Consider the following 12,026-nt stretch of genomic DNA (forward strand, 5'->3'; position numbering starts at 1 on the left):
CTCTGGGAGAGCATATTATTTGGGGAGGAGGCACACTAAGAGCGAGCGAATTTATGAGTTTATCCCCTGCAGCCATATCAGTGGCCAGGGCCGGGCCTGAAGCACCCAGCAGTGACCGTGCCTGCGGGCTGGGCCCAGCCCAGGGCAAGGTGTCCATGCTCAGGGGTGTCTGCCTGACACCAGGTCTGGGTCTTGGGGTATTTTTTAAATGTCTAAAGTGGTGATACGCCCCGTGTGCTTTGAGAACTGCCCTTTCATCCCAGCACAGCTCAAAGCAACGAGGCCCTGTTTTCATGTGTGCTTTGAAGATTCAGCTGGACAGGGCGCTGGGCCATCTTGTCTAGATTTGTTCTTTTGCCAAAAAAGGTTGGACCAGATGATCGTTGAGGTCCCTTCTAACCTGGTATTCTATGATTCTGTGATTCTACGATTGATTTTAAACCCCTCTGGAGTATTTGGGATAGTATTATAAAAAAGCTGTGTCCTGGGAGCTGAGCTGGGCACAAGGGAGCATGCCAAGGTGGCAAGGAGGCTCCTCAGCACATCTCAGGGGAGCAAATAAATGAGGGACCATGTACTGCTCATAGAAATGAAGTAGTCCTGCAGGACACCTTTCTGACCACAGCCACAGGAACAGAACCACGAGTATCCCAGCAGGTGATGCACACATCACAGAATCACAGAATCGTTCAGGTTAGAAAAGCCCCTTGGGATCATCGAGTCCAACCATCAGCCCGACTCTGCAAAGTTCTCCCCTACACCACATCCCCCAGCCATCCTGCATGGTTTGCAATGATTCAGTGGGGACAGAAGAGCAGAGCCAGAAGAAAACCCAAGGCCCCTGACTCTACCACAAGTGCTTTGCCCCGCAGAGGTGCAGGCATCCTCTGGGAGGTGATGGTTGTATTGTAGGTCCCACCAATAACACCTGGATTTCCCTGTGTGTTTGCTTTACCCAGAGAAAATTCCTTGTCATGGGTAGGGATGGGACAGACCCATGGTCTTCCTTGTCCTCTCCCGGGGCTATTCCTGTCTCTTACCTTCCTTCCACCTCAGCCCAATCCATCCTCCATTAAAGCCAATGGCAAGGGTGTCCTTTTGATACTAATTTCAGTTGGACTTGATTTTTACATCAGCAATGAGTGATTTTCTTTTTTCCTTCCAGACATCTCTGATCTTTTGCCACTCTCCTTTCAGCTTCCTCAGATCCACAGCTTTTCTTGGTTTTTAAAAAATTGTTTTATCAGTTTCCTGAAATGCATCTTTCCATTTATTGATTTTCACCTGACATCTAAAGGAAGGCAAAGCAGGAGGCTCAACTAACTCCACCATGCCCTCACAGCTCATCAAAGCAAATTCAGACCCATGCTAGAGCTGCCAGGGCAGCACAGCCCCTGGTCTGAGACACAGTCCTCATAGCAGGGACACATTCGTCTCTTTAGGCAGTGTTTTTTAATTTATATACATACATGCTACTGGTTACATTAAGTTACCTCTCTCACCAGAGCATCTTTGTTTTCAGCAATCTCCTGTACATGCTGTAACGGTACTTCTGGGGGTGTGGGCTCAAGGGTGGGGGAAAGGTGAGTGCTTGTGACAGCAAGTTTTGGGTTTTTTAATAAATTTCTGTTGCAGAGGCGCTACTTAAAATGATTTGGAAGAAGAAGAGAAATGGTGGGGGGAGAGGAGAAGACAACTTGCTGGTGGCTGCAGTAGCACAGGGAGCAATGCACACTGCTTCGGGAGCACGGGGCTGCATCAAGTCACAGTGGTTGCTGTGCCTCAGTTTCCCCAACTCCTTGTTCGATACCTTCACACTGGAGAAGGCTCCATGTTTCCCCCAGGACTGCCAGCTGCATTATGTGCCATCATCACAGTGTCTGGCCCCTTCCTGGAGACAGAAATTCTGGCAGCATTTCTATAGACAAGTGAGAGATGAAATAAGCCCCCTCAGAGTTAATTTTCCATCTCTGCTCTGCCCTCCTGGCCCTGCCATGGCATCCGCCATCTCTCCAGTCACTTAATACTTGACATAGAGAAGGCAGCACACAAGTGAGAGAGGCAAAAAACGCTGTCAAGTGGGACTAAAGGGCACAAGAGTGCCAGCGCCCATCTTGGTTGCTTCTTGTTTTTTCAGGTGTTTGATGGAGGGGGGACACTGCTGACTCCAAATGAATGCATTTTTTTCACCTCCTTCTCTTCCTCCAATACACAAAGACCAGATAATTTTGCACAAAAAAGCCATTTTCGTTTTTAATACACTGCCGCTTTGCAGTGCAAAAGCTGGACTTGGGATGGGTGTTTGCTGGTGGGAGAGTGTCCCATCCTCCCCGTGACCCCGTGTTACATTTCTGGAAGCCAGTTCGGCCCTTCTTCGCCAGAAAGGCTCTTCCGTGGGATTCAAGGTCCCGCAGCTATTTGCAGAGCTTTTGGGCTCTTTCAGAAAGAGCAGATTTCTTTGATACCGTTTTCCTGCGATGACCTCTTTGGTGGCACTTCCTTAAAAACAGCACTTGCCACCACAAGAGACTTCCTTTCCCACCACTGCTGTGGGCTGGGGTGCTCCAAACCCCAGGCAAACCCTGGCCATTGAATCTGGAGCAAAACCAAACTGCAGCTGGTTTAAGCTGAGTGGGGCAAAAAGTAACAGAGGGAAGATTTATTTTTCTTTGAAGATTGCTCTAAGGTGTTTATTATCGCATTCATTGACAATTCATCTTGAGCCATGAAAGCAGAGAGTCTCCTTGGTTGCTCTGATATCTGCCTGGGAGGGTTTTTTTTCCCCATTTCTTTGTGTGTATCCCACTGCTTGAACCAGTAGCTCAGGCTGGTGGCAAAGATGGAAAAAGCACGTGGAGGCTGGAGCAAGGTGCTCCCTGGCCCAGGCTGTCCAGGGAAGGTGTCTTGGGGTGCATCACAGGGGTAAGCAATGTCCTTCTACTTCTTCTGTCTCATAACCCCGCTGCAACTTGCAGGCTGTGCAATGGAAAGATCCTGATAGCTGAAAGTCACCCGCACCTTTGGGAAAGCCCAGCTCTGCGTAAACAGGCTGTACAAAACTCTGGTTTCACGTTTCTGCTTCATTCCCAGCCTTTATCCAGTGGATAATTCCTGGCCTGTGTGCCCTTTCGGGGCTGTGGCCAGGTCAGCGGGAACGTGGCCAAAGATGAGGGTAAACATCAGTGTGCTGGAGAAGGGGCTGTGCAGCAGCAGCTCCTTCACTGCCTCGCCACTGCTGCAGATGGGTGAGAGAGCACTGAGTTGGCCCAGCAGCACGCTGAAGGGGTCCAGGGCCACAATGTCCCCGAGCTGTCACTGCCGTGCAGATGCCCTGGCTTTGGGTTTTTTCTGTGTCTCGGGACTCGGTGTATGGGGTGCTTGCAGACCCTCTGCTCGCCTCTCCTGCCCTGAGCGATGTGGCTGCCCCAGGGACAGCAGAGCCCGTCGGGGTGACACAGCTCAGCCTTGCCCCCTTTGCTGGTGCTGAGATCAAGACATCAGCATTTGGTGAGCAGGGACTGATCTTCCTCCTTCGCTGTTCATCCACCCTGGGTTGTTCCCTGCTCCAGCACCGAGGAGCTGGGTTGCTGCCAGCTGCAAACCCCAGTGCTGGTCCCAGCCTGTTCTCTGCATCCTCCTCCTCGGTCACACTGCAATTGCCATGTCAGGCAGTGCACAAACTCATTTTCCTGCTGCCAGTGACCTCGGGGTAGACCTGGCCATGCACTCTGGTGGAGAAGGGTGTGCAGGAGCCTGCAGCTGAGGCGCTGCTTGGCCACAGGGCAGTGCTGCCCCTGGCTGCACAGGGCGGGGAGGACCATCAGTCCTCTCTGCAGCATCAGGCTTGACACTCTTTGTTCAGGATGATCATTTCAATCCATCCAGCATGGATACCCGGGCTCTGACAATTTTTAAAAAGTCAAACTAGGATTGCAAGGGAGCAGGAGCTCACCTTCTGGGATTAAGAGGCATGAGTCCTGCCCGTAGCAGAAGATGGGGGCAGGTTTTGCTAGAGGCCAGAGGGCATGTGGGGCTGGTCGCTGTAATCACAGCAGCTTGCTTTATCGCTCTGGGTTGTGATGGCATGAGGCCTGGTGAAGAGCTGCCCTCATCTGCCAATATCAGCCTCCCTTCGAGAGAGATCTGGTCTAGATTTATGTGGGAAAGGCTTGCAGCAAGTCCATCCACAGCTGCCAAGGAGCCCAGGAGGTCCTGAGCAGGACATGGCTTGGTCCAGCTGGGAGCAAAGCACCAGATGGACTTCAAAGAGCAAACTCAAGTCTTGAGTTTTCTGGATCCAGTGACCGAAAGCTGCTCCCGCCTCTGTGGGAAACAGCAGCACAGGGCTGCTCCTCCTACATGAAACAGGCTGTTCCCTCCCAAAAATCTCATTTCTGGAACAACCAGTGCTTGTTTTCTCGCTAATCACCAGCTTTTCTTGCTGTTTCGAGTTGGTTGGACAGCAGCACAGGTCAGCTGAAGCAAACCAGATGTTTTAACCCATTTCCCAGCCCCTGATGGATCAGAGGTGGGTATGGGATGGCAGCAAACACTGACACGTACCACTGCATCCCTTCCTCCAAGCTGAATTTCCAGAAACACAACCCTTGGGTTCTCAGTCTTGTAAGGACTGGTATGTTATTCTGGTTTCTTGACATGAAGTGGTGCTTTCTTCCCCAGAGTTATGCTCTTGCTAAGATCAGGTGGCGTCTCTGTGGACTCTGATCTCCAGGGTGAGGGTCGAGCCAACACCCTGCTTGCCCTGGGAAACTTAAAAGTCAGGTTTTTTAAAGGCACCATTGTGCAGTCTATAAAGAGAGATAACAGCCATAATAAACATGACACCAAAGATCAGTTCCCACACCAGGAGTGTCTGAGGGTTGGGAGTCTGTTATTGGGATGTCCTAATGTGACCCCAGCACTAAAGTGCCGATGTCAAGGACAGACACGGCCAGGGGCATCAGGAAATCCCTGAGCAGCACCGTGATGGGACCCATCACCCCCTGGTGCTTCACTCCCCAGCCCGGCCCTTCGAGGCAGCTGACCCCACAGCTGCACCTCTTCCCCCTGGCCCAGTGCTGGAGGGTTTGCTGCAGCGGGTCACAGGGAAGACAAAGCCAAACTGTTGCATTACCAAAGTGAAGTCCTGAAAAGCCCATTGGGGTGGGAAAAGAGGCCACAGCCTCTGCGAGAGCCACCTCGGAGGGGGCTTTGGCCAGACATGGGAATGGCCGTCTTGGCCACCACTGCTGGGAAGGATGGACCTGGAAAAGGCCAGCTATAAATATGCACACATAGCCAAAATGCTCCCTTTGAGGAAAGTCTTCCTCCCCTATTAAGTAATTAAATAAAGCCCCAAGCTCTACTAAAATTAAAATAACAGAATCCATTTATTCTGGCAGGGCCCACTGGTGGCTGCTCTTGCCAAAAACATTTTTGTGGTTCTTGTCTTTTCAAGTGGCTCTTTTGCAATAAAACCCAGATGCCATTAGTCCAGGGAGGCCTCCAGGCAACTGTTTACATCCATGAAAGATGCCCTTTGTAATTAATTAATCTCCCAAAAGCTGTGGTAGCACATTCCCGTGGCTCCTGGCGTGTCCCTGCCCGCCGGCCCTGGCAGTGGAGGTGCACACTCATTCCTGGGCACTGAAGAAAGCTTTTGTGTGGCAGGCTCACCACGAGAAGGGTTAAACTCCTCCTTGGGAAGACACAGTGGAGATTTCCACACTTCTCAAAACACAAACAGAAGTCAGCGTGCCTTCTCGCTGCCCTTGCCCTGCTGCCGCTTCAGCATCTCCCGCTCGTGCTCAACAGCAACGTGCAGTTGCAGGAGGTTGTGTTACAGGGGCAGGGGTCAGCAGGCAGCAGGGAAGGGGGGCACAGCCTGGTTCCTTCACCCTTTTGGGGTGCAGGTGCTTTCAGATGACTCAGTCATCGCAGGACAACAACAACATGACATCTGAGAAATGTGGGCTTGGTGCACATGGAGGAAAAAAGGTGAATCGTGAGACTGCCCTGAGCAAAATAACAGCTGAGCCACTGCACCGGGGCAGAGCAAAGAGCCGTCCAGCCCAGTCCTTCTTCCAGATGGTGGCTGTATCGGGTATCTACAGAGGAGCACACAAAAGCTGTTGGTTTGTAGGGCTCCTTCTCCTGCTGTCTCCTCCCAGTGAGGGCAGCCAGGGCTAGGAGCTGCCTGTGGCTGAAGCAGCTCAGGGACTCTCACCATTCATTACCACCAACTTGTTTCATCCACCATGAATTTGGCCCATCTGTTTCTGAACCATTTACACTTTGGGCCTCTGCAGCATCAGGTGATGGCAAATCCCACCATAAAATTATGTGTTTGCCCAGCAAAGGCCATCCTCATGCTGGTTTTGAACACATTTCCATCCTTAGCAGCAGTTGCCTTTATGTCTCCACATCCTTCAGGATGCACAAGAGCTCTCCCATACCTCTTGGCTTGTTTCTTCTCCAGCTTGAGTGTCACAAATTCATAGAGTTTCCCCCAACCAGAAACCCTCAGCATAGACCAGCAAAAATTTGGCTTCTCTAGGACTATGTCTTTGCTCAGCTTCTCTGTCATGTGGTTGCAAATAGAATTGCTTTAGGAAGGGTCAATCCTCACTACTTCATTTGTAATATAATGACTGAGCCTGGGGTTTGGTTGTTATTGGTGTTTTTAGCTGTTGTTGGCTTTTCATTGTTGCTTTTTTGATAGATGAGTTTAATTTTGCTGGCATATTGCACAGGTTTGCAAACCAGATGTTGCTGCTGCAAGACGGTAACAATAAGGCAGGGAGGGAGCCGTTCATCACGGCACACGGGTGTCGCAACTGCGGCAAGGTCAAAGCCGAGGGGTCAGGGCATGGGGGGACGCAGGTCCCTGCTCCACGGGACCTGGGGCCGCAGTTGCCATGAGAACTGCTGGTGGCACAGCGGTGAACCTCACCGGCGCTGCAGCCACCTCCCATCCATCTCCCGTCCCCCCCGGGAAGGACCGGACTGTTGGAAGGAGACCAAGCTGCAGAGGAAAACTGCTGAGAGCCTGGAAGGAGGGATGGGTTTGTGTAACCAGACGATGATTGTGTGAATCACTGGGTTTGTGCAGATGCTGGCTCCTGTCCCGGGGGGATACACGGGGTGATGCGAATGTGAGGGGATGGGATGTGGTGTGGCAGGAAACAGGGAGCAAGGAGAGGCGCTGGGAGCCCCCAGGAGCAGGCAAACAGCTGCTCATACGGCTCCTACACCTTCCTGGCTTGGCTTAACACAGGAGCTCAGGTTACCCAGTGGCCCTTTAGCAAATGACACCCAGTCCCTGGCCCAGCAGGGCTTTGAATTCTCAAGGAGACCATGGAGCAGGATGGACCCTGGTCCGAGCCCCAAGCCCCTTCCCACTCCCGGCTGGGAGAGCTTCCCAAAGCAGCCTGCGTGTAGGATTTCTTCGGGTGGAAGAAGGAAATTGCTGAGGTCAGGGGGCTGATATTGCACATTTTTATGTGACATCAGCTTGCTGCCACCTTGAAAATACCAGAAGATAGAGTCTTACATCCTGGCCCTTGAAAATCCCTTGTGTCCTGCATGAAGGGAGTGTTGTTACTTGAGAAATTCACTGTTATTCCAGGGAATTTAAGCCAATGTGCAGGAAACACCAGTGTGGGCAGAAAGGAATTTAAAGGGATAGGACATGAGGATTGTAGAGATGTGCTCTGTTCTTGTAGTGCCATTGCAAGAAGGAGGCTGGGATCCCCCTCAAGAAGCTCCTTAAGAGGCCTTGAATAGGCAAAATGGCTTTAGGTCTGATTCTAGGTAAATGGGCAGCCAAAGGAAATCAGGAGTGTGTTTAGGTGCTTTGCTGAATCAGAGCATTATGGGCCTCCTGACAATCCTTGCAAGGAAGAAAGCACCTGGGCCGGAAGGGTGAGGCTCAGGACATCCTGCCCTTGGTCCTCGGGACATCCCGAGAGGTGCCTGCACTCAGCCCCCACAACACCCCCCAACCCCTGCCCAGGGTCATTCAGCTCTTAACATGTCCCTCTCTCCCCCTCTCAGGGACCTCATGCCCAGGACACTGGAGGGGCAGATCACCATGGAGAAGACCCCCAGCTACTTTGTCACCAAGGAGGCCCCAGCCCGCATCTCCTCCATGTCCAAGGGCACAAAGCTCATCGTGGTGGTGCGGGACCCTGTGACCAGAGCCATCTCGGATTACACCCAGACGCTCTCCAAGAAGCCCGACATCCCCACCTTTGAGAGCCTGACCTTCAAAAACAGGACTACGGGCCTGATCGACACCTCGTGGAGCGCCATCCAGATTGGCATCTACGCCAAGCACCTGGAGAACTGGCTCCTCTACTTCCCCATCGGGCAGATCCTCTTTGTCAGCGGGGAGAGGCTGATCAGCGACCCCGCGGGGGAGCTGGGCAGGGTCCAGGACTTTCTGGGCCTCAAGAGGATCATCACCGACAAACACTTCTACTTCAACAAAACCAAGGGGTTCCCGTGCCTGAAGAAGGCGGAAGGCAGCAGCAAACCCCACTGCCTGGGGAAGACGAAAGGCAGGACCCACCCCGACATAGACCAGGAGGTGGTGCAGAGACTGCGGGACTTCTACCGGCCCTTCAACATGAAGTTCTACCAGATGACGGGGCAGGACTTTGGCTGGGACTGAGGCTGAAAAAAATAATTTAAGAAAAGGAAAATATAATATAATATATATTTTTTTTACATATCAGTAGAGAGGGGGAAAATGCAGAAAAAAATAATAGTTGTGCTGAAACATGATTTGTTCTGATTTTTTTCTTTTGACATTGCTTTGTTTTCTTTCTTCCCTCAGCGATGAGGTGATTTGTCCGTCCAGAAAAGGAGGCTGTGAACAGCAACATGGTCCTACTCACATCACCTGCTGCTTGGCTGCTTCCTTCGATGGGCCCAGGGTTTAGCACTGTCTCTGTAAAAAAAAAAATGCAGGTGCAAGGGTTTCAGATGTCCTTAAGTCCACCTTCAGAAATGACAAGGATGCTCAGAAGAGCTCAAAGCCTCACTGGAAGGTCAGCCAGATTTTGGCTTGCAAATGCCATTTTAGACCAGACCTCATCACTTTTGACAATGAAACAAAGGAGGCTTAGTATCTAATTGGCTTTCAAAACCTTTACCGTAGGGGATTTTTTTATTGCATGAAACCTTTGGTGACATTTTTTTCATCTATCCAATTTTTTATTTGACTTTTGCCCCCCCTAAATCAAGCTCTTTTCATCAACCAAAGTTATTTTTCATCTTACAGAAGCCAAAACCAATAATCCTTTGTTTTGTTTTGAGACAAAACAATTTTGGTAGCCAAAAGTGAAAGAAAACAAATGATTCTTTTGACTCTATGACAGAAATTGCCAGGTAGTCAAAAGGCCTCATTCACAGGAGTTGGCTCTAAACCAGTGCTCCCCATTGCCAACAATGTGTACCCCTTTTGCTACACTGACAGCAGAGTGCTTTTCCCAGGGGGGCCCATCTGAAGGGCAAGGAAGGTCCACACTGAGATGATGCTTGTGGTCACCTGTCTTGAAGGTGATGGGGGACCCACCACCCCACCACTCTATGCAAGAAACAAGTTCACAGTGTCTGGTGGATGCTATTTAAGCCATAATGAGAATGTTTTAAGTTGGGCCAGTCTTAAAAAACAAACAAACAAACAAAAACAACCCAAACAAAAGGTGGAGAAAGGGTTGTTTGGGAAATAATGAAGAAAAATCACATCCAGAAAGGGGAGAGAATGAGGAGAAGATGATGGAAGTTTTCTTGTCCTTTACCAAAGGAGAACCGAGGGGGAAACAGGAAAAAAGAGCGTTGGTTGTGCAGGGCTTTAAAAACTGTCAGACAAAACGAATCTCCTGTTTGTAATAACCAGGAGCTTTAAATTCTTTGTTTTGATCCTTATCACTTTTTTTGGATAGTAGAAATGCCTCAGCAACAGAAATCTATTAGTGAAGCAGGATCTTGTATTACCGTGTGCTCATTTATCTGCTGGCTCTTTATCTTCAGCATTTTCTGGGCTGTAGAAGCACCTAATTATCACTTGGTGCTGTATAAACACAACACGATGATGCTCCCTCTCCTGACTCTAACTTTAAAAAGCCCCTGATGGGGTAAAACAAAGTGGGGGATCACCTGGTAATCTGGTTAGGAAGAAGCCTGGGGACCAAGGTCATTGGCTGCCTGCACATCAGCCAAGATCTTAATAATTAATCATAGCAGAGCAGAGATTTCAAGGAGTCTGAAGAGAACTGTATCTAAAATTTCAACTGAACCCAAGAGGGAGTCATTTCCACCTTGGGCTGTCTTGCTTGACAAGTTAGGAAAACAGCTTGGTGCCTGCTCAACCTCCTGGCAGTCCCACAGTGGGTGTGGAGCCACATTCCCTCCTGGCTGCCCTGAGCCGCCTCCTGCCCACCCATCCCTACACACCTCCCTCCGTTCCCGAGCACGTGGAGTCCTGGGGCTCCTGCAAACACCTTACAGGAGGTGAGGGATCACACAATCCCCCAACAGCCCCCCTCTTACCTGCCTCCCTCCAGCCCCTCCTCAGTGTTCATGCAAGAGATGACATGAGGAAATCAGAGATGCTCAAGCAGCTTTGGCTTCATGGGGTTGTGATCCCTCCCAGCACCTCTGCAGCTCAAAGCTCCCAAATCAGAAGCTGGAAGAGCACTGGGCTCCCCAAAGTGTCAGCAGGCTGCTCTCTGCCCATGCTGGCCGGATCAAAGGGGAACAGGCTTAAGGTGCAGCAAAAGGATGGGGGTTAATTACTGGGAAAACCTTTCTAACAGCAAGGCTTGTTGGGGCAGGCACGGGAGGTGATCGCCATCCCTCCCACGTTGTGCTCTTCCCTCCAAGTGCAAAAGCCAAGCTGGCGGCGAGGACAAGGCATCACTCACTCAGGGGCACAACTGAACAGCGTCAGCACTACCCAGGCACAAAGTCTGAGGTTTTCCAAGCTGAAAAGAAGGTTTAAGCATAACATGTATTTGGTATTTCTAGAAGACTTAAGGTTGGGCTAATCTGTACAGGCCTTTGACAAGTATAAATATCACTTTAAGAGTATGATTTAAAAAAAATCAATATAATTACATTGCTATTGTCTTTCATATGGTCACATTTAGACTAGTATAAAGCAGCTTTATAGTGCTACAGATTGTTCTTCCCATATTGAACTGGCTATAGCAATACCTAAACCATCTTCATACAAACGAGTTTCTACAACTGCCACCGAATCACTGTCATTAAACCAGCATAGCTGCGGTGTGTACACAAGCCCACTATCATACGTGCCTTTAAAAAACTCTGCCCAGCACACTGAACTCAGCTACACAGGCAGACTTTCCCCAAAATAATTCAGTGTTTTACTTCCACTAATTTCTGAGGGTCTGAATCCCTTGCTGCACACCTAGTAAAACTATTTAGGGATCTGAGACTGTTAAGTGATTTTTTTGATCTGGGCCATAAGTATTTTTGAAAATCCCTCCACGTATGAACGATGGCTTTTAAAAAGAGGTCATGCAATCAAATTGCTTTGAACTCTAATAACGTTTAAGCCTCTAAACTCGTTAGGCTTATTTTAAAATCCGCCCATGAAGTTTAGATTATTTTAACCTAAGAAGAACTGGAAGTAAACTATTGAAAGCTGCACCCTTCCTAGGGCTACAGTATTGAGCATGTGTGTTAGGAGGGGAAAGTAAAAGTAGCTATAAATAAAAAAGAAAGTGACCTATAAAGTTTGATTATTTTTTTAAAAGCAGAAAAATCTATGTTAACGATGAGAAACTAATTAGGCATAGTAAAACTCTTCTGGTTTCAATAATCAGATGTGCCATTAGGCACTGATGAAGCTTAGGCTTATATGCCATGCAACATTTGGATTTTAAAACATTTGTTTTAAAAGGAAAAAACACCCTTTATAAAGCATCCTATCAATGTCAAGTGCCAGATGCTGAAGTTGTTTACAGTGAGGGTGGTGAAACACTGGCACAGGT

The 12,026-nt window shown here is 49.5% G+C and overlaps 1 protein-coding gene across 1 annotated transcript in view; it reads left to right on the top strand.

Moving 5' to 3' along the window:
* The window catches only part of HS3ST3A1 (heparan sulfate-glucosamine 3-sulfotransferase 3A1), a 35,599-nt gene extending 26,925 nt beyond the window's left edge, over positions 1-8,674 (top strand). The window contains exon 2 of the mRNA XM_074921975.1: positions 8,056-8,674. Within this exon, the coding sequence (XP_074778076.1) occupies positions 8,056-8,674 (619 nt within the window). The remainder of the gene's footprint in view (positions 1-8,055) is intronic.
* The last annotated feature ends 3,352 nt before the right edge of the window (positions 8,675-12,026 follow it).

The sequence above is a fragment of the Athene noctua genome, chromosome 18, assembly GCF_965140245.1.
Source record: "Athene noctua chromosome 18, bAthNoc1.hap1.1, whole genome shotgun sequence".
NCBI lineage: Eukaryota > Metazoa > Chordata > Aves > Strigiformes > Strigidae > Athene > Athene noctua.